Here is a 22,658-nt window from a genome sequence, read left to right on the forward strand (position 1 = left end):
GATTTTTCGAAAAAGGATATCAACAGTAAGGCCAATAAAATTCGAAAAAAGAAACAAAAAAAAATTTCAGATAAGATAAATAACTTAAACCCACAACCTACCATTACAACCATTAGTGAAAGCACAAGCAAACAAACAGTAAATAACGATTTAATCAGTTTTGATGATGTTGAAATAAAATCACGACCACATGGTGATGGTGCTGATCACAGTGATGTTGCACAAATTGAAGTTACTCAAAGTACATCAACTTCATACTTTACACTAAAGCATATTTTAGCAGATTATGGAACTGATATATCATTACCAATAAATCACACCATTGGTGCTATGAGAACACAATCAAACCCTGAAATCATAAAACCAAGAAATATTGAAAGTCTGGACACCAAATATATGTGTTATAGAAAAGATATTGGTACAAATACTTAACTAAAATCAAATAAATCTTAAATTTATAAAAAATATATTCTGCTAACAAAATTATTTTTTTGAAAACAAATGTACAAAATACTTAATATAATATATTACATATGGCACAGTCTATATATGTATATAAATATATATATATATATATATATATACATTTAAATTGAATTAATTTCGTAATTGATAATCATTAAAAACAAATTATAAATTATCATTTAATTCAGTACCTTTCTGCAGCATAAGAGCTTAAGAAGTTTCTGAAATAGAAGAAAATAATATAATTCATTTATTCAATATTATCTGTACATATTCAAATAATACAATAATGCTTTCATAATATGTGTAAATCTTTATTGTTCAAATTATAAAAGTTGTGGAAGTTCAAGTGTAACTCGATCAAGGTGCAGTCTATAATGCAACCAGATAGATCCCAAACAATTTTGGAAAATATTATCAGATGAAAATTGATGTATATCTCTGGACAAAAAAATATATCATTATTTCAAAATAATCAAACTTATATTGTGCATTACAAAGTTTGGAAACAATGCTACTACTACTCATAGGGGGAAATCTTGAGCTCTAAAGTAATGGTAAGAATGACAATAATTGTGTCATTGACTTAGCAAATTTTTTATCTAAATAAAAATGTTTTATCTACAAAAGTTATCTAATAGATTTGCTTAAAATAAAAAATAAAAAACAGATAACAAAATGAATAATATGCTCACAAATTCCTATTTACTATATTTAATAATTAGTATGAAATAAAAGCAAACAAAAAAATACAATAAATTCTTACCTTACTATGAAATGTGTATCATTGTCCGAAGATATATATCTATGCCCAAGATTTTTGGAAGCAGCATACCTATGAAATTCAGTAGGTCCCCATGACTTGTCTCTACCACGTCTAGCAGTTCTAAACAACTAATATACAAAAATAATATAAATAATAATTTCAAATTACACTAAAATGTATGTTGAATTGTATATATAACTTGCTTGTAATATACCTTGTATCCTAGTTCTAAAGGAACTGTTCTGTCATCTACAGCATGCAGAAAAAGAATAGGTTGATGAAAACAAGAAACATATTGATCAGAATTGAATGTTATACCATTTTCTATAATTGCTTGTCTTATTGTATAATCAAACCAAGGCAAGAATCTGAATAACTATTGAAAAATGTTTAGTTTATTTTCTGAAATACTAAAAATAAGCAAACAATGAGACATACCAAAGAAAACTTATGGGCATAAATTTCTTCATACATATTAGTGAAAGCACTTTCCAAAATAACAATATTTGGACCATTCATTTTGTTTTGGATGCTGCATAACATGTGTGTAGCTACAGCACTGCCTATCACAGTATAATTGGTCAGCCTTTGCAAGAGTATGGATAAATTTTATGATCAATTAATAAATTAACATTTAATCTTACCTAGAGAATGTCCCCATAATATAATGGGGCCTTTAGCGATAGAACTTATCCATTTGTACACAGCTATAGCATCTTTAACAACACCATTTTCCGTAGGTTCAATATTTGTGGAATCACCAAAGCCTTAAATTTTAATTTTTTACATATATTAAAATGTTACATAAAAATTAACTTAATTGATGTCATTTTAATCATTTTTAAAGTTATTTAAAGAGTTTAAGCTCAGCAAATATGTAAAATTTTTGAAATATTAAGCATTTAAATTCTAATATATATCGTTTAAGGTAATTTAATTTTTTACACCTTTAAGATAACAAAATTTTAAGTCTTTATAATATTTGTTTCTAACATTTAAGTTAATCTAAAACAAAATTGTGGAGTGTTAAACTATGACTGAAGATTTCATAAGATTATTTTATATCATACTTCTGTAATCCATTGCTACTACATGACATCCAAGTTTTTGAAGTAATTTATATGTATTAATTCTGTAATTTAAAGCTCTTGATCCAGTATTTCCATGAAGATATAATACTACAGGTTTCCCATCAGCCATTTCAGCTCCACAGCCAAGACTCCAAGAAGATGCCAACTGCTCATCATTAGAAAATGATGCACGCACATCAGAAATAACATAATCATTTTTGGAATCATTCAGATTATTCTTTCTAAAATTTATCACAGAAAATTACAACTGGTTTTGTAAAATGAATAGCATTTATTCACATAGCAAGAGCTCTGGAAGTAGATTTGTTATGTAATTATTTGATAAACAATAAGAGGAATAAATCGATTGCAAAGATAAAACCTAAGATAACTTCAGAAGAATATTTGTAGAATTATTAATTGCTTATGAAATGTTGGCTTCTCACAACTGATGTTTAGGAGTAAAAAGAGTCAAAAGTGATAGTGTATTGTTTTTCTGCAACCAGTCCCTTACCATACATATTATTGAACTTAAATGCATCATACTGTATTAAGTTGCTCTTATCTGCGCTAATTATAAACTTATTATCATTTGAAGGAATGATGTGCCAAATTCCTAACGTAATTATGCATGTAGAAATTTTTATCTCAGGATCACAGTAAAAAATATAAATGTTTTTTATGCCTTCTATGTTATCAGCCTGTGTAAAGTCAAACTGCTCATCATATTTCACTAAAATTACATACTCTATTGCAATATGTATGATATATCTAAATTACATTATAAATTATTTAATACATTATTACATACCAAAATTCATGAATACAATCGCCTTTTGTAGGAAAACAGATTTTTTGAAAATGAAGGGAAAAACAATAAATATAAACAATGATAGAATCATGAATATTTTAATAATCAGCATTAATTGCCTGTAAATAATATACATAATATTAATATGAATGATACATTATATAACGATAATTTAAAATACCTTCTAAATCGTGCCTTTCTGTATAAATACATATTTCATTTAGTTAACCGGATATTTTCATTTGGCTTTAATTACGAAACTATGAAGGGACGAACCTTAAATAACACAACATAATTAAACTGCTATGTGGTTTTATATCTAAATCCATTATGTATTATCTAGGACCTCAGTCATCGAAGTGATTTACAAATAAATCGCAATAAAAAATCGGAACATCTGACATTTATTGATGAAAAAATTCCTAACCTCATTGTTATACAGCTGTGATCGAGATGTAAGAATCATAATTATTATATTGTCGGTATTTAAGGATAAAGATATTGTAGTAATAATATATCCTAGACAACACATAATAGATGTTCATGTTAATATAATGTTTCATGATTCAAGAGTAATTAACTAGTTATTTTATTAACTATTTTAAATCATATACATGAAAATTAAAGTTAATGATAAATGTATGTATTATTAAGCTGGAATGTGTTATCATTTACAAATATAATCATCAAAATGTGAAACAGCTTTTCAAAATAGGGAAGTTAAAACAAATACTTGATAAGCAAAAATATCATAAGTCATTTTCAAGAGAAATTAGCTAGGAAAAATAGTCAAGAAGTTACGACAGACAAATAAAAGATTTCCAATTGTTGATAAGTATAGTGATTGATTCTAGTATTGAAAATTCAATGCGCACATTTACTATTTATAGGCATATTGCATATAATTTTCATGCCGCAGTTTTTTTTTGCAAGCGTGCATTGTTACATAAAGGTTTGCTAGAATATGTTGTATAGTTCACTTCGGTTATCAATTGTCATCATAGTCATGTCGCCATACATACTTAATTAATAATTAATTATTGATCAAGTTATTAAAACAGCTTTATTACAACTTAACCTATATTATAATTATAACAAACTTTTAATTTTTATTTTTATAATTTACCATAAAAATGATTATTTACTGATAACTATTGCATTATAATTATGACGAAATACCGGAAGAGATTAATTTTTAAGAATTTGATTCTGATATTATTTTTTATATTGATTTGGTGAAATTGAGCAGTTTTGATAGTTATTATTTCTTACATATTTATTTCGATTTATTTCGAGTATTTCGAATAAACTTATAGATATAATATATTTATCTATAGGCACATATAAATGTGTTTGTGTTGAATAGTTATTAACTTTATTGTTATTTTTAAACAAATAATTCAATAGTTTTGGCCATTAAGTTACCAAATACAAAATGGCGGATTACCCAAAGGCTTGCAGTTTCCGCCAAAACTTCAAAAAGTTACCTATAGGTGGTCTTGCAAAATGGCGATGACAACTTGCAACATTAAGGCGTCGCTCCGTGGAGTTTAATTTTTAAAGTAAATTATTTTGTTGTGCAATAATAATCTGTTTAAATGTTGATATAGATAATTCAAAATAGTGCTGTGTATGTGATATATTAATTCACCTAGCAACATCGTACTTACACGTTAATATCATGATGACAAGAATCCTTGTTTTTTGACATATCTTTTATCCTAGAAACTGACGTGAAGTGTGTGTAATGTTATATAATATATCTTTGATAACCGTTGATAGAAGTTGCGCATGTTTTATTAATTATAAGTAAGTGTTAAAAAGTGTTGAAATTATGCAAAAAAATTTAAAATTATTTATAAATTACTAGGATGAAGTTGATTTAGATATTTAGCAGGCTATATTTAGGTAATTATAATATTTATAAAAAACAACTTTTTATTGATTAAACATATTTTAGCTCGAGTACAATTATGAAAATTTCTAGAATTAAAGTATTTTCAGTTTATTTTCGTCAAAATATATTTAACGTATTTTCACGTGCACGCCATGTTGTCAAACATTCAACATGGCGTCTACTTCTGTATTCATAAAGCGAATAAATCATCAACTATAAACCATTTCCGTATCATGTTTACTAATTTTTATTAAAATATATTGTTTATATTTCAAATACTGCATTTCAGAATAATAATTCGTAGTGACACTGGCAACATGGATAGTGCAACTTTGATAAGCCATAGTTTTAAGGAAACTGAAGAAGTAATAATAATTGAAAGTGATGAAGAAGTTAATAAAGATGACTATTTGGAAAGTACAGATTTGGCTATATCTGATAAAGATTTAGATGGAGCTGGAATAAGTATTTTAATGTTGTCGAACGATAACAATGAAGCAGATGATTTCCAAAATTTTGAAGAAAATTCAAATGGCACCAAAATATTAATGCCAAAAATTGTTGCTGTGACAGGTGGAGTTCATGTTATTCATTCCAACAATGGAACAGCAGACAGCATTAATGACATTATTATTAATTCGATATCTAGTGATGATAATTCAGACTACGAAGATATATTACTCGAAGGAAATAAAAAAAATAAAAATAAGAAGAAGATACATATGCCTAATAAGGTGCACATTAGAAATAGAATTAAACATATTATTAAAAGACGAATAAAAAAAAATAAAAAACAGTTTTTGCTGATCAAACCTTACTTAAAATCCATAATAAAAACAAAAAAAATTCGTCGTCCAATAATAAAAAGAAATGTCAGGAAATTTAATTCAGCTCTTCCTAAAAAAATGAAAACAAATGACAATCACTGGACTAGTTTGGTGAGTGCTCGAAGATCTTTAATAAACTGTGATGAAAATGTTCGGACAGAAATTATTGAACAATTGAAAATATTTAGAGAGAAGTGTAAACAACAGAATAGTAACGATAGTGAAATCATATCAAATGAAATTGAAGATAACTGTGAAGAACGAATATTACTGAAAAGTGTAATTGAAGAAGATAAGAAAGCTGTCGAAGAAGATACTACACTACCTAATATTAAAGGTGAGTAATTTGAATATATATATTTTTAAACTAAATCAATAAACAATTTCCATATTTTAAAAGTTATTTTTTTTTTCATAAAACTAAAAAGTTAGATCTTAATAGGTATTACCAAAAAGGAACACTTTTGTAATTTTCGTATTACCTAACCTCAAAATACATCCGTCATTACGTTTAAACGATTCAGTTCATTTATTTTTATTTAAAGTAATAAATACATTTATTCAATTATTTTTGTATATTTTGTTCATAACATCATAAAAATGATGTTCCAAAACACTTTCATTGTTTTAAATTTGGTTGCACTGCATCAAGGAGCACCCATCCATCAAAATGAATTCATAAACGCTGGGTAATTTTAATGTTATAATTACTTAATACTTCGTCGCTGTATTGTGATATAAACCATTACAACAAACCAATGAATAATCATGAAACAGATCTATTCGTAATGCTAAAAATGACTGATTGAAATGTATGCTTATATTAATAAATGGTAAACACACGATCATTCTATACGTCAAAAATTTTGTAATTACGTTTCACGCATCGAAAGCATTGTTCCATTCTTGTTATTGATTTTGTTATGGCTCAAATTTTGTTATTTCACGCGTAACTAATAATAAGCTTTAATTTGAGAACTATTATTATTGTTTAATAATATTTTACTTAAAATCACAATTACTTGTTGCTATAATAGCGTTAACAAAGAGATCCAGTTCTCCTAGTAATTAATGTAAAAAGCCACGCATAGTATACCTCCTCTTCTTCATGACTTCTTTCTATTTTGTTTGAACATGTAATTAATTATTGTAAATTTATTTTGACAGGAAAATATTACAGCCCTCATTTATTTTAATTTGGCGAAGAAAACTCTCATTATGTATGTAAATGGTCAAACATTTAAGCATTGTTACTTTTTTAATCTAAAATATTTTATAAATAGTATTCAATTTTTAGCCTTTTTTCGGAGCACTCCAATCCTTGTCTCAGAAGAGAACACTATTATCCCGAGCTCCCGAGTCAGGGGGGCCCCCAACGTCCGTAAACAAACATTAATAATACAAAACAAATTCCTAAAAAGCGAAAACTATGTTCAATGAAATTTAAGGTCGTTAAAAAAGTACGCAAGAAATGTAAGATTATTATTCTTAGAAGTTTTATTTTGCCCGGGCCCCGGGAGCCTTAAACATGCGGAAAAATTAGTAAAATCCAACGAATTTTTGTTTTATTTCACTAATAACAAAAGTTATGAAAACTTTCTTCCAACTAAATATTATTTCGAAAAAAAAACATGAGCGTGTCGAATGTAAAAATTTAATTTTAGAAGGTTATGCTACTAATTGCTTTCCACATTTCTTTAATTCTTCTAAAGCTCTATAACATGCAAATAATGACTAATAGAAAACTAGCATTTTATCAAGTTATTTCTTGGATAAATTGTGGGAATTAAAAAATCAAAATTAATTTAGTAGTTTGTTTAAAAATTAGCAAAGGAATGGAGTGTAAAGACTGTTTTTAAAAACAAAAGACAAAGTATAACGACTCGTAATCTTATTTCAAACTCAACATGTACTATTGCTAATTAAACATTGTTAATTTCTCAAACTAAGCAAAGATTTCAGAGACTTCGACTCGATTAGTATATTCGAAATATTACAACTGGAGTCATTTAACAAACAAACACCTGTCTCCACGAAACTTTCGCCTGAATACAGTAAGATCATCCCTGTTAATTTTTATAACAAATTGTGAACTAAGCTCTTAAAATATGTTCAAAATATGAAATTCAGTATTTATTTATATTGCTGACCAAATTCAATAGTCTTCAATACAATTTTCCCGAGGTACTAATAACATGCTTTTATCTGTGACCCTTCCAATTGCCACCGCAAACGCTGAAAGAAGATTTTCAAAAACAAAACTGCTAAAAAATTAGCTAACTATTTGTAAGCTATGAAACTTTGAGAGTATTTTCCGATATGTGTAAATAATCGACCCAATCCATAAAAATTCAGATTTATTCCAAATTTTTATGAATTTTTAATATTAATGACTTCGCAGGCTCATAATATTTTAGTATTTGTGATGGTTATGATCATGGAAAGTTTTATCAAAATTGAATTTTTTGTTCTACAACTAATTACGTATATGCGGTCCGGTCGATATATCCGAACAGTTTTTGATTTTGAAACGAGGACGAAAATTTTAGTACCGTTCTCCCAATTTCAAAGAAACGGCTCGGTTTATCATTGAAAAAACAAATATTTTCTGACAAAAACATAAACTTATTTTTCGGGCAGTTAAATACCTCAACGATACAGAAACAGCAGTCAATCAATCATTGTTCATAGTAGCATAAACTTTAGAAAAACTACAGCCGTCATAAGCTATAAATGCTATAAAAGTTATAAATAAGCTATAAATTGAATTTGAATTGTTTGTAGAAATCTTGGAAAATGGATAGATAAATATTGATGACAAATAAAAATTTCTTTTTGTTTTATAGTTTTTTGTGAGAAAATTTTGCCCTACCTGAAGGGGCCTCCAAAAGAGAATTTTGATACGGGGCCCCGTCAATGCACGCTACGCCCCTGATTAAGGGGGTATTCTAGTGTAGATCAATGAATTTTAGGTCATTTTTAAAGTGTCGTAAAAGAAAGCAATGAATGTTTTTACTTTTCCAACTGAATCGGCCGAGTAGAACTCGAGAAATCGTGTTAACAGTACTGAAAAAGTCTGACGTGAAGTTTTTTGCTGTCAAAGTCATAAAATGATATGTTATACTTCTTTTATTTAATCTACCATTTCTGCTTTATGCATCGGATCTTTTTCTACTTTAAAAAAAAAACTATTTTCTGCATTTCTCTCTTCCAATCCAATGCATCCAATGATTGAATGAGTTTCTGGCCCAATTTGCATTACCATAAGGGTCATCATTTTTAAATCGGAAAGAAACCTTCATTGAATATGCAAACAGCAATAAATGTTGCTATTTCAATTACCCGAGATCGGGAATGCATATGTTTCGGCGCGAAAATCCAAATCATCGAGTTTAGAGGTTCATTATTGTTCTGAGTTTCTGAAACTGTACATCGAATTAATAATTCATCTGACGATAAACTGTCTTAAATTGATCTAATGACTTCCTAATGCCTTTTGCCCGAGTAGACCCTGCCACACCAGTTTGGAGCTTTATCTCCGAAAATCATTCAAATTTTCAAAAATCTTCTCGTATCCCATATTCTTAGATAGTTAACTTTTGAAAATATGAAATAATAATATTATATAAAGCTATTTTTACTCATAAATATCAATTATTCTATGTTCATTTCTTACTTCAATATTGATATTTAATATTTATAAAAGAAAGTTTATTTGTGTATTCCCACATTTGAGTGAACTGGTTCTTGTAGTAATTGTTTTTTTAGCTAGCAAAGACGTCGCTTTTGCATAATTTGTAATTTTTATATGCATAATAATTTGGTGACTATAACATTTTTAGTCGCAATATTGATAAAAATCAAAGGCATTTTATGTTATGACGTACGCATTCTGAAGAACATTTATATTATAATGTTAGCTGTACATGCGACTTTGTAGAATTTAACAAGAAAGTTAAGAGTTTTGCCTTTTTAATTTAATTGCCTGATTTTCTGTTTGGTAGCTTTACTGAAAGATTTCTTTATAAACAATATTTGGCGCACGATTTTTAGGACTAAAACCACATTTTTCGAAGTTTGCGTGTTTCCATAGAAATTCGACTTTCCTTCAAATCTGAACTTATGAGTGTACTTTAAAAAATGAAAAATCCAACCTATAAATATTTATTTTAGGAAAAAACCAACACTATCAACGGTACTAACTAAATAAAGAAATGTATAAATAATTGATCAATATCAATGTAAATTTGAATATCGAAGACAAATAATAACTTATAATTATTACTTAAAGGTAAAAGATAGTAATCATGTAATGCATTTTAAATTGCTTAATTTAAAATAGAGTAAGATTTATAAGATTCTAAGCCAGTCGTCGCTAGTCGAAATAAAAGAAACAAATAAATATAAAATATTTATTTAAAATCTACGTTTCGACACGGATTGTGTGTCATCATTCAGCAATTATTTGTTAACAGTATCACACCAGAAAAAAAACACAAAAAACATTGTTTTGTAAAATAATTACATATACATTACAAATAAAATAAATATATAAACTAACAATATTAACTGAAACATGTTTTGCTTTTGATTTTAAAACTGACCTTTAGGTAATGTAGTTTTGTAACAAGATTATATATATATATATATATATATATATATATATATATATATTATATTTTGAAGTCATTAATTTGGTATATGTACCCTAAATATATTCATATGCATGTATTAAAAAACGAAATAAAGCACTCCAATTTCATTTATATGGGTATCAAAATTTATTTGAGGTCCCTAGGAGTAACAATTTATCACCAAATACAAAAATCAATGCATATTTATTTATTCATCATCAAATTTTATCTGTCACTTTTTACGAAATTTATACAAACATTTTAAAATCACTTTCAACTTCCCGAAATCTGAATTTATTTCATCTTTCGATAACTTTTCAAATTATCTCTTCGATATATTTAGCATTTTATTTTTTAAAAACAGTTTTCACGCTGCTTTCTTTCTTTTGCTAAATCTGTAGAGTCATTTATCATACTTTTAAATTAACTTTGATTTGTTAATTCGCACAATCTATTCAAGAAATGACTTAATACAATGTACTAACAATAAGTTTCTATTATTTAGTATTTGCATGCTGCAAAGCTTTAGACACATGATTAAGTTGAAAGTTTTCATCATTAAATTGCCTGTGAAATAAAAGAAAATTTGGGAAGAATTTTGTTTGTGCACGTTGAGTCCCTCCCTCTTCTTTCCCGGAAAATTTATAACTTCAAAATTATTTTTTTTACATTTCACGTTCATTTTTTTCGGAATTAAATTTAGTAATATTATAGTAATTTCACTATAATTCACATTTTCTTTTCTCAGATATAAATATGATTTTTTATTAATGTTTGCTTACGCATTTTGGGAGGTTCTGTAGCCCGGAGGCTCCCTGCCAATGATATTACTGATACGAGGGTAGCCTCGTATACGACCCTGGTTTATTTAAGTGTGTTAATTTTCCATGCGTGTTATATTGGCAAAATTATATTCATACCTGCTATATTTTCAATATCTAGTACTAAACTCGTTTTTTTTAATTTTTTATATAAAAAATATACATGATTGCATCCCAGAATTGAACAGTTTTTCAAATAAATGTTTTATATAAAAAATTTAATTGATTAAATACTTGATTAATTTTAGGAGTATGAAATATTTCAATTTGTTCCTCATTGTCGGAAGTGAGAAGTCTGTAAGCCACTTATGATTTTGATGACTTGCTCAACTTTCTACGCGAAAATATGTAAAGTCCGCCTAATATTACATAATTTTTGTAATATTTTTTTCATATTATATTATACGCTTATAACTTTTTGTGGCGGAGGACATGCATTTGTAAGCAAAGTTTTCTTTATTCGCTTTAACTCCGAAATAATGAGTAGCTAAACTGCATTATTAATCATATTTCCGTTTCAAACACAAATATTATTTCATAGTAATCGTTTGCACCAGGTGCGTAGTGTGCCTTGGCCGTCCAGTATCAAAATCTGTTTTGGGCCCTCTTAAGTAGAGTAAAGATTTTTTACAAATAATTGCAAATAAATATTCACTTTTCTTGCGTTTTTTCGAGAAATTGATTTATTGAGTGATGATATTTTTAGTTTTTCTAAAGTATCTGCTTCTACGGACATTAGTGGCAGGTCTGATAGACGTTGCTGTCTTTAAGTTCGTTGTTTAATTATTTTATTTAGAAAACAAAACAGTTTCGGCAGTTACGACTGTAACTGGAAGAATACATGCAAATTATTACGTCGAAAAAATTGGATGCAAGACCATTGAATTAACAATAAAACGACGATATTTTTTGATAAAATGAATAATATCTTTCTTGGTTTATGAAAATAATAATCCCATTAACAATAGTATACATTAACTTGAAATAAAATTTGGCGTCTAAAATTTTCTCATCTTGTATATCTTATCAAGGAAACGCTTCATTAACTTTTGCTAAATTCTTGGACTTCTTTAACTATTAAATCAAGTTTAATGTTTTAATTCACACAGTCACAGTCGCGAAGAATTATTCAAAAAAAATACTGTTTTTTGTAAGCCATTGCTGGCATGCTGCAAAGTTTCAGAAATGGAATTAATTTTTTGAAAGAGTGAAAAAATATCTGGCGATTCAAGTAGTAAAGAAAACAAATATGAAATTCCAATATTCGGAGAAAAATTGTAAAAACTTGATTAGTTTTATAGATCTGTTCATTTTTATAGATTTGTTTTATTTGTATCCACGATCCACAAGAATATTAGCTTATCGGATGTGGAAAAGCTGTACTACTTTACTTTACTGTCGAAGTAATTATTAATATAGCGCTTCTTTATCATCAGTTAAGTTTAGAAACACATGTATAATTGTCTTTTCTTAATTGCAAAATATTGTGGATATCATCGTCTTTGGAAAGTACATACGAAAATTTGAAATTTATTATTTTTATATATTGCGTAGCGGAATATAAATTTTCTTAAAGCGTTAGGCTTAAAAAAAACTAAAATAAAATTCAATACCTTTTGATAACAAAAGAAAAGTCAACTATGTCAAAATTATTTGATTTTTTGGAAAATCGTTGTTTGGGTTTACAGCTTTCATCTATTTCTGCTTATGATCGTTGGGGACACCCTTAGCTTGGGGGCCCCATATAATTGATACGGCTGATACAGCGGTAGCTACGCCCCCTGGTTTGCTCCCAAATCAATACATACCTTATTAAAAAAAATATCGACATAAAATCATAAAGATTACAAATTCTCAATTTTTTATATCTATTGATAAATAAAAATAATTTCATAAAACACATATTATTAATAATTACCAATAAATAAATATGTATTTTAGAACAAATGGACATGCCGTGCTGTTCCAAATCGCTGTTTGAAAAATTTGATAAATCGATGTCTGAGAAGACGATTGCGATTCCATTAAATGGCGGAGTTTCAGGGTGTTCAGTAAAAAGCTTGGATAAATCGAAATACAAAAGCCTCAAATATAGACTTCAAAATGATACTCAAAAAAGTGATTCTACAAATATAATTTTCAAAACTTCGGAATATCATAATAATTCTTCAGAAAATACTGATCAAATAGAAAATTCATCAATACATTGCAAACCAGTTTTGCAACCTAAAAGTCAAAGTTTTGACTGTTCAGATGCGATAATTTTAGAAAAAGAGTATGACAAAAATGGTATATCTCAAGAAAATCAATCGTCTACTCCTAGACTAGATGATGCTATCGAAAGAATACGAGCTTTACGGTCAAGAAAGATTTCTGAAAAAGACGATATTTTATCAATTTTAAAATTTGGAAATGATATGTTTCGGCAAGAAAATTCGTTGAATGAACATCTAGGGCTAAATTCGCCGAGTTCCAGTGATTCAATGAGAACGAAAAAGAATTCTAGAATGAGTGTTTCCCCAACTTTAGGACCAACTAAAATAGCTTTACCTAATGGGAAAATAGTAAAACCCAAAACCCTGGCGGAAAAGCGACGTTTGTTACGAAGGGAGTTTGAATCAGAAATGCGTTCCAAAATGCAAATTAATGATCAACTTCTAGAACGTCAGATACTTCGTCAGAAGTCCAATAACAAACGAACAGAAAGCAGTGATGTTAGAGAAAGATTATTATACGACAATGCTCCTATGACTCGGCTAAGCTGGAATCGTGCAACTGACTTACAAAGTTCAAACACCACCTTTCGTCAACAATTCATGATGATAGACGGTAGATATGTTCGAATATGCGGAAGTCGTGGAGGTAGTAAGAGATTTTTAACACCTCCACCTTCATCCGATCAGATTTTAGAGAAGTCTACTAAAACTATAAAGCGCACTGATTCAGATCAACAATCACAGTTTTTACCAGGACCGTTAAGTAGAAAACATCTCTTAATTCGTGAAATGGATTTTGGGGATGGTTCACACACTCGCAAAAAATTGCCACGAGTTTACTTAGAAGTGTTTCCAAAATGCAACAGCCCATTAGATACTGTAGCACAAACATATTTGAAATCTGCTTTTTCTGAAACAATTGATGTAAGGAGAGCTATGTTTGCAGCAACAGCGCTTAATGAATATAGAAATAAAGACAAGTATTTGTTTCCTCTTCAGTATCGAAATGGTCAGAAAGAAGTATTATGTCGTTTAAAAGAAACGGATGGTTTATTATCGTCACAAAATGCAAGCGAAAAACAGGAGCTCGCATCTGACGATAAAAAAATAATAACTAATATGTTGTCTGGTATGTTTGATTATGTAGAAACATCGTTCTTGGGTGATGCTATACTTCAAGTTGACCCCGACGCGGCGGCATTGTCAAAGTCACCAGAAAAGTTACTGACATCGCAGCCACAACCTGAACCCACCGCAATTTCGCACGTACGAAAAACAGCTCTAGAACTACGCCGTTTGAACGTTACGGTTATTGAAGCAAAAGAGTGTGCGTCTAATAACACGGTTTGCTGCGAGGAAGATTATTGCCGCTTAGGTTGTATTTGTTCTTCTCTAAAATGTTTGGCCTCTGGTATTAAAAGGCATTGCGGTAACGTGGAATGCATGTTTGAATGCAAATGCGAATATACACACCGTCTTCGACAGAAACGTGTATTATCCAATAATGCTATTGACGAAGATGATATGTTGGAATTAAAAGATCGCGTTTGTAGCGGACTAGCACCGGTAGAAGCAGAATTTAAACACGCAGTTGTAGTAAATCAAGATCATAGCGTCACTTTAGTGGATGGCGATACAGAAAAACGGAAACGATCTGTTAAAGTTCCCAAACGTTTCGATGATTACATATCTTCAGATTTGACAGTTTTTCCGTCTCAGTCTCTATCACCAACTAAAAATTCTGAAGAAATACCGGAACCACGAAAAATTATTAGAACACCAATTATACCAAAAGAAAAACTACTATTACCGCGTAATTTAGAAGTGCGGCTTTACAATCTTGGTTTGAAGGATGTTGAACCTTGGTGCATGGTGCATGAATTATATAGATGTTTTTGCGATTGTAAGGATGCGTTTGGTGAACCATTTGCAGAAAGAAAACGTGATATTTCACCAGATGTTACAGATCAGACTGAAGATACAAAAAAAAGTGAACTTTCTATAAAAACGCTTAATAGGACGATTTTGTTAGAAACAGACGATAAAAGCACTGCACGTAAGAAAAATTGGCATGTGGAGTGTTTTTCCAGTGATATAGGTAACGAAGAATCCTCAGATGTAACTGAATATGTCAGACGTAAGCCAGGTCCAGCATCTTCAAAATATCGATATGCTGCATCTTCAAAACATAGAGATACATCTGGAATTGTTTCTTCGAAATATAAAGAAACTCATAGCCCCATACCTTCAAAATGTAAAGATGCTAAATCATCAAAATATGTAGACTCATCGTATAGATCTAAGTGTAGAAATTCTTCTAGTAGCGCGTCTGCAAAACATTCAGATATTTCCGACGAAGATTTGAGCGTAAGACGTAGATCAAATGATTGTGTGAAAAGAATGCGTTCCAGTATCGAGGAAGATAAAAGTGACAACATTGTAACCAAACAGCCGCGATTACAAATCAAATCACCTTGGGACTTAAACCAAATGGCAGACAAAATATCCTCCGATAAAAAAGATGGAGATACTGGGTCCTTGCTTCGTGAATTTACTTTATCTACCACTAGTGTTTTAGGCAAGAATTTCGTAGCTAAGGATGTTTCCAAAACTAGTAAAAATGACATGAGTTATATTGAAACAACTATACGACAGCAAAGAGATAATATGAAAAAATCAATGCGATGCGCTAGAATTGACCAACCTTATTCATCTAAGCGTGACAGAAAAGAATTAAGCGAAAAAGAAACGCAAAAACGTTTCAATGAAATATGCGAAAAAAATGCAAATCCAGAATCATTAAGGCGATTACAAATATTAGTGAAACGCAGCCAGATTGTATCTAATAGTAGTTTTTCAGGAAATACGATGGATAATTCAAATAATGCTGATGATGATGCCGTTCCAATAAAAATCACACCAGTAAAACATGCTTTGCCTTTGTCTTTGGGTCCTCCACCTCTTAAACCAGCGCCAGGGATAGTTTCATCCAAACAAATTGAAACAAAAGTAGTCGATATGATATCATCCCCATTGCCGCAAAAAGATCAAAAGGCAATGAGCTCTATGGTAAACAAAGAAATAATAAGAATGTTGAACCAAAAAGGAGCTCTGGATGCTTATTTTGACATTTCAAAACCTTGGTTGTACGAGTTTCAATGCCTTCAATGGTATAAAATGCTTTGTAAGTATAAGAATAGTCAGATAAAGTTGTGGCTTGAAACAAAGCCTGAACAAAACGGAACTATGGCTTTATTAACAACTGGTGTAAAGCCACCAATTTCTAATTGTATAGATATGAAAACGTTAGAACCAGCAATCGCAAAGAAAAATATTGCTAATGTTCCAAAGTTTGCTTTAAAAATATATGCTGATTGTCAGAAATTAATGGATTGCAAACACAAATTGCAATATGTTTTCATGCGCGCTTTTCCTACTCACTGGACATTAGAAGGTGTTATTGAAAAGGGATATAAATCGAAAAAGGAGACTAAGCCCAGTGTAAAAGAAGTTACGATTGTTAAAGGAAAATCTAACGAATTCGCGAATAATGTGCAACCTAAAGACGGAACAAGCCAACGTTGCAAGAATAATGTGAACAAATCCAATATGCTTTTGAATAGCGAATTGTTAAAGAGTCGTACAGAAATTGAAGCTACATTAGTTGATGCGAATGTTGTCAAAGATTCGGAAAAGCGAAAATTGTCAGCGATCTCTAATGGTAAGAGTGTCTCAGTTACAAAATATATTTCCAAAGAAAATCAGCAAAAAGAGATACTTGCAAAAAGGAGACGTTTATCTGATAGCAAAGATGTAGACTGTGATAAAGTAAGAACTGGTTTAAATAAAAATGAAAATTCTAATTTGACGGTAGATGTTACAGTTTCTACGTTAAATAATGATTTAAATGGAGTTGCTAATAAAAATCCAAACTTAGATTCTGCAAATTTTTCAAATTGGAGCAGTTCTTTATCAGACAATTTCTCCAAACTGGAACCGTTACCATTTCTAAGTGGTATGCGATATCTTTTTGTTTCAATGAAAGAAAATTTTAATTTACTCACATCTACTCGCAAAGGTTATAGGGTAACCTATCTTCAGTTGATAAACGCCATCCAGACAGCGAACCAACAAAACGTCTACGTGCGCCTTAAATTCAAACAGAACAATTTAAATTCCGATGAACGAGGGGTAGTTTTGGCGGTACCATGGTGTAAAGATGGTGTTTTTATTGGTCCTTACGGCCTCTCAGAAGATTGTTTGATAACCAAACAGATTTATTGGCGCAATAAGATTCTTGGTTTGTCGGAATATACGCGCACTGTCTTGAAAAGGAAACCCAGACCAGTTGGGTACTGGATGTGTTTCTATGGCGATGATATAAAATTTTTGCGGGCTTATCAAAGCCTTGTTCTACGACTAGAATCAGATGACAACAAAGAAATTGTTTCAAGTTCAATTATCACTAATCCAAATAACACTTCTTTAGCCCAAATTAAAGGTACATCGCCGAATAGCCTGTTAAAAACTACTTTGAATAAAACACAATCATCTACGAATGTAATGCATCAATCACCTCAACCTGATACCTCAAAAATGATTAGTATTCCAAAGTTATTACCTAAACCTCAAGGAGAATCAGCCGCAATCAATAATACACAATCTGTTCGCGATAAAAGACCTTTGTCAAGATTACAGTCTGATTTTTCACCTAATAACAATAGAATTGGTTTTATAAGAAGGCAATCCCATACCCAAGAAGAAAATAGAAATGGACACAGAGACGCGTTGATAAGTCGTAGTGTGAATTTGAACAGATTGTCTATTACAGACGAAGCTTCTTCGAATACAAAACAGAGAACTGTTCTGCAAAAAGCTGTCCCCCAAATATCGAACAACAAAATAATGTTAAAAAATAGTCCCAAGGTTAATTCAGCCAATACTACAATACTCAATGCAAATTCTACCTCGTCTAGGAGCTTGCTAAGGAAAGAAAATACAGATATTGGCACAACTTCAACTACTGATGATATTTCCAAGGGAGATACTTCAGATGATGAGCCTGAACTAATCATTAATGAGGCTGAAAATGTCGTTATTGACCTCCTATCTGATTCTGAAGAAGAACTTCATGACATGGGTGCTCCTGGTAAAAGATGGCTTTATTGTGATGTCAATGGAATAGGTTATGTAGAGGCGCAAGTTTTGCAAAACCACAAAATTTCAGTAAGCCTTCCACTATCTTCAACTGGTACAGAATTTGCAAATTTAGAAGATGCTACTTCTTTTATTAATACGTACGTATTGTGAATTATACTTTTTTTATGCATGAAGAAATTTAGATAATTTTATTATACACTTTTATTTTTATTAAAATCATTTAAATTCAATTTGAATTTAATTTTAATAAGATAAGATTTAAAATTTAATTTGACTTTTTCTAGAGTTCGGAAATGCATTGTTACTTGTTATACACTTTTTAGAACTTATCGGAATATAACTGGGAATTTTAAATACAACTTTGAATCAATGCTATATTACTTATTTATATCCAATGTTTAAACTGTTATTTCATTTTTTTTATTTGCTTTTTTGTCAATGATTGATAATAATTGCCTCATATATAGCCAAATAAAACATTATTTTAATTTTATTATTAATCGTTTTTTATTAGTATTTTAAAGACGTTAAAATTTTGTTTTGCTACTTTGCATCATTTATTTGAGCAAGTTTGATTAATAATAATCTATTTCAGAAACCTAAGGAAAGTAGTCTATTTTTTGCCTAACTCATTTATACCCACCTGGACTGTAACTACTTCATTCAATGTTGTTCAGAATATGAAGAAAATGAGCGCTGTTCTCTTTCAAGGAAGTTTTGTAAGTAGTAAACTAAACATCAGAAAAATTTGTCTTGAATCTGATTTATAAGTTATATCAAACTGTTAACAGAAATTCAGGTATAGCAACCTCAATTCCAATCAAATACCTTGGAGATATTGCCGCTCCTTTCCATACCAAATAATAACCAAATACCAAAGTCCATGATTCCTGATATTCCTTTGATGTTCTCTGAAAATATAAGATCGCAATATTTTGATATGGTAACATATGCATAAAAAGTGTATTAATTATTTCACATATCATTTCATTTATCAATTACTCCAATGATTCTTTTTTCTGTAGGTAATATACAGCCATATGTTGATTGACTTATCAAATTTGAGAAATATTGATGATCACATTAAAAACAAGAGAGATCGAGAGCTAGCGATGAAATATGCTGAGCATTATACTGTACGATATATTAAGCAAGCACTTGGATTCAAAGCCTCTTGCCAACTTTCTAGGAAACAACTTGCTGATGCTGTAAGTATTAAAAATTATTTCCGGGTTAAATGTTTTTATATTTCCAATATTTATTTTGTTATTTAATGAGTTTAGGTAGATATGCCCAAAAATCTGAAGTAAATTCTTTGATGTTAAAATAGTTATTCTATTAAGAAACTTTTTTTTGAATAGATGATCTATCGATATATTAGAGATATTGTCATTTAAGCATCTTTAAGTAGATGCAAATGTATTAAGGGCATGGCATTAAATCCATAATTCTTACATACAAATCGTTAATTATTTTAAATTTACGCACTCAAGTCAAAACAATCGCCATTCAAAGATAATTTGTTAATGACTAAATCATATACAAATTTATTTTTTTTAATTTTCAATATCAAATGAAAAGAATTCAAATTTTAAAATTTATGATTTGCGATAGATTAAATGTTTTATTTATAAATCAGGAATATACACAAAAAATATGAACAAATAATTCACAGAGAATTAGCTACTTTTTCGATTGGAAAGTTGAATAAATTCAATAAAAATTGATAATATTCATATTATTGAAGCATTTTGATCCAATTATTAATTATTATTTTTAATATTTATTGTTGATGCATTTTGATTAAAGACAATTTTTTTCAAAAATACCTACTACTAGAGTTTCATTTTATTTTGCCTAGAGGAAAGATGCATGAACTTTTAATCTTACATGTAAATAATCAACAAAATCAATCAAAATTGAAATTTATATATTCAGATAAGATTTTCATGTATTTTGTGAATAAATTTTCGCACCTACTAAAAACTATTAATTAATGCAATTTTCAAATGACATGTTTCTACCAAACTTATAATATCTATGTATGTGTTGACAGAATTGAGTACAAACATGAACTTATATGCTTAAAAGCGCAGTCCTCAAACTTTAATAATTTTTTTATAATTCAACAACTCTTCGTAGAACTATAATATTTTAAGATGTTTGTCTTTAAACCATGGATTCAATCGCCGTTTCCTTAAAAATGCCTAAAAACATTTAATTACGAAATGATCAGTAGCATTCCCAACTTTCAAACATTTTTTTTGGTCCACGATTCTGCAAAAAACGATGACTCGATAGTTTGACGATAGTTGACCGTACAAAAGTAATCGACGCAAGTTTTTGCAATCGGTGCAGCCGTTTTTGGGAAAACGCTCAGAAAAAATCAAAACTTTGTTCGCATACTTTTTTCGATTTTGACCTCAAACGTATCGTGAGGATTTTGGTCTTAGATTTTCTCGCAAAAATAAAAATGTTTGAGAAGTTAAATAGTATAATTTGAATACTTTATATTTCTTTACATATACTGAAACAGAGAACACTTACTTAATACTACTAATATTATAAGTTAGATGAACACAAAGAACTTGCTTGTTACTGAGTTCAAATCATATATGACTCACACATATATTTGTTGCTTTCTGAGGGCTGATATATGTATAAGTTCAATATTATAGATTACTATTCTGGATTTAATGTTAAAATTAATTGTTGCAAAATTGATAGTATTCTATCAACGTACTATAGATTTTAGAACACATTATTATAAAAGTTTGATTTGAAAACACATCAATTTAGGATATAAGTTGCACAACCGTTCTTGTTATTGAAAAATTTAGACTTGCACTTTACGGATTTATTGTACTATTAGCATATGTTATCAAAATAAGAAACTTCTTCAATAAACCTTAATATTTCAGGCATGCACTGAAATCAAGTCCATGACAAATGTAGAATCGAAATTGAATTTTGAAAAAAACATTTTGCTCAGCTCTAGAGCCCAATTGTTGGGAAAAGTTCAAGGATTAATGAAAACAGCTAAAGCAATGCAAAAATTTAAAAAAATTGCTCCGAAACAAAAATTACATCCTGATAATATGATTATAATAGATGAATAAGCGGATAAAATTTTAAGATGAAATGCACATGATTTAGATTATTCAATTAATTGACAATGCCAATGTAAAGGAAACTTAAATTTTTACTGTGAATTTAATGTTTTGAAACTGTGTATCCAGTTTGTATCAGAAACTGTTCTTAACTTGAACTTATAACGTATTAATTTTGAGTAGAATTTAATTTCATTATGAAATAATGAATAAATTTTCAAATTGATTATGCTCAATTTCATAATATTAAATGAAGTTGGAAAACAGAGGATCAGCTTAGTTTATTAAGTTAGTACTATTGTATTAAAATAAACATAAAGGATCTTAATTAAAGGCGTGTGATAAATTATGAAATAATGTTCTTTAAATTGATCTATTGTTCTTATTGCAACAGCAGTAAGGTATGAATATATTTTATATTATGTTATCTAGTCGTAATTTGTAAATAAATATGTAATCAATATAGTTTAAATAAAAATTTATTTCATACTTGGTTTTCAACATTAAAATCCAAAGATTGAAAATTATTTAGAGAATGCTAGGTGAAGGTCCAACACCGAATCCACTGGCACATCCCACTGTTCGAATATGTTCTCGTACAGCTTGATCTAAAACGAGCTGTGTATCTCTACAACCTTGTAGTGCTTGTTCTAAAACCTTTGATAAATGATCCAAATGAAATCTTTGAGACATTTCCATTAAAACTATGTTACCTGCAAATTAAATTTAATTTTTAAATGATAAAAATATTTAGAATGAATATATCACATTATAATTAATACGTAAAGAAATGAAGATATACACACATACATACATATCTATTTGATGTTCACTTTAAACAAATCAATGAAAAAAAGTTCACTTGTTTTTATACTAACCGG

General features: G+C 29.2%; 3 protein-coding genes across 3 annotated transcripts in view; 1 reads left to right on the forward strand and 2 right to left on the reverse strand.

Moving 5' to 3' along the window:
• Positions 1 to 649: 649 nt before the first annotated feature.
• LOC113385552 (monoacylglycerol lipase ABHD12-like) lies at positions 650 to 3,553 on the reverse strand. The gene is made up of 9 exons (XM_026623404.1): positions 3,294 to 3,553; positions 3,113 to 3,231; positions 2,848 to 3,034; positions 2,302 to 2,543; positions 1,876 to 1,998; positions 1,670 to 1,794; positions 1,446 to 1,607; positions 1,232 to 1,359; positions 650 to 686 (listed from the first exon to the last, which is right to left on the reverse strand). Exons 1-9 carry the CDS (start codon positions 3,323 to 3,325, stop codon positions 650 to 652), a joined length of 1,155 nt encoding a protein of 384 aa, XP_026479189.1. The 5' UTR covers positions 3,326 to 3,553.
• A 1,073-nt stretch (positions 3,554 to 4,626) lies between these two features.
• On the forward strand, positions 4,627 to 21,942 carry LOC113385554. The gene is made up of 7 exons (XM_026623405.1): positions 4,627 to 4,921; positions 5,299 to 6,173; positions 13,233 to 18,804; positions 19,263 to 19,386; positions 19,693 to 19,875; positions 21,589 to 21,711; positions 21,907 to 21,942. Exons 1-7 carry the CDS (start codon positions 4,860 to 4,862, stop codon positions 21,940 to 21,942), a joined length of 6,975 nt encoding a protein of 2,324 aa, XP_026479190.1. The 5' UTR covers positions 4,627 to 4,859.
• Positions 21,943 to 22,305: 363 nt separating this feature from the next.
• The window catches only part of LOC113385555, a 16,391-nt gene continuing 16,038 nt past the window's right edge, over positions 22,306 to 22,658 (reverse strand). The window contains exon 14 of the mRNA XM_026623406.1: positions 22,306 to 22,490. Within this exon, the coding sequence (XP_026479191.1) occupies positions 22,306 to 22,490 (185 nt within the window). The remainder of the gene's footprint in view (positions 22,491 to 22,658) is intronic.

Source organism: Ctenocephalides felis, unplaced genomic scaffold, assembly GCF_003426905.1.
Source record: "Ctenocephalides felis isolate EL2017-DRISC unplaced genomic scaffold, ASM342690v1 CF-g0.4_SCAFFOLD_03571, whole genome shotgun sequence".
NCBI classification, from domain to species: domain Eukaryota; kingdom Metazoa; phylum Arthropoda; class Insecta; order Siphonaptera; family Pulicidae; genus Ctenocephalides; species Ctenocephalides felis.

Coding starts and splice junctions, on each gene's coding strand:
- LOC113385552 (XM_026623404.1), bottom strand. CDS start 3,325: ATGTATTTATACAGAAAGGCACGATTTAGAAG. Junction 3,035..3,112: donor GATTGTATTCATGAATTTTG/GTATGTAATAAT, acceptor ATGTAATTTTAG/TGAAATATGATGAGCAGTTT. Junction 1,608..1,669: donor ATGCCCATAAGTTTTCTTTG/GTATGTCTCATT, acceptor ATTTTTCAATAG/TTATTCAGATTCTTGCCTTG.
- LOC113385554 (XM_026623405.1), top strand. CDS start 4,860: ATGTTATATAATATATCTTTGATAACCGTTGATAGAAGTTGCGCATGT. Junction 4,922..5,298: donor GCATGTTTTATTAATTATAA/GTAAGTGTTAAA, acceptor ACTGCATTTCAG/AATAATAATTCGTAGTGACA. Junction 19,876..21,588: donor GGAAACAACTTGCTGATGCT/GTAAGTATTAAA, acceptor TTAATATTTCAG/GCATGCACTGAAATCAAGTC.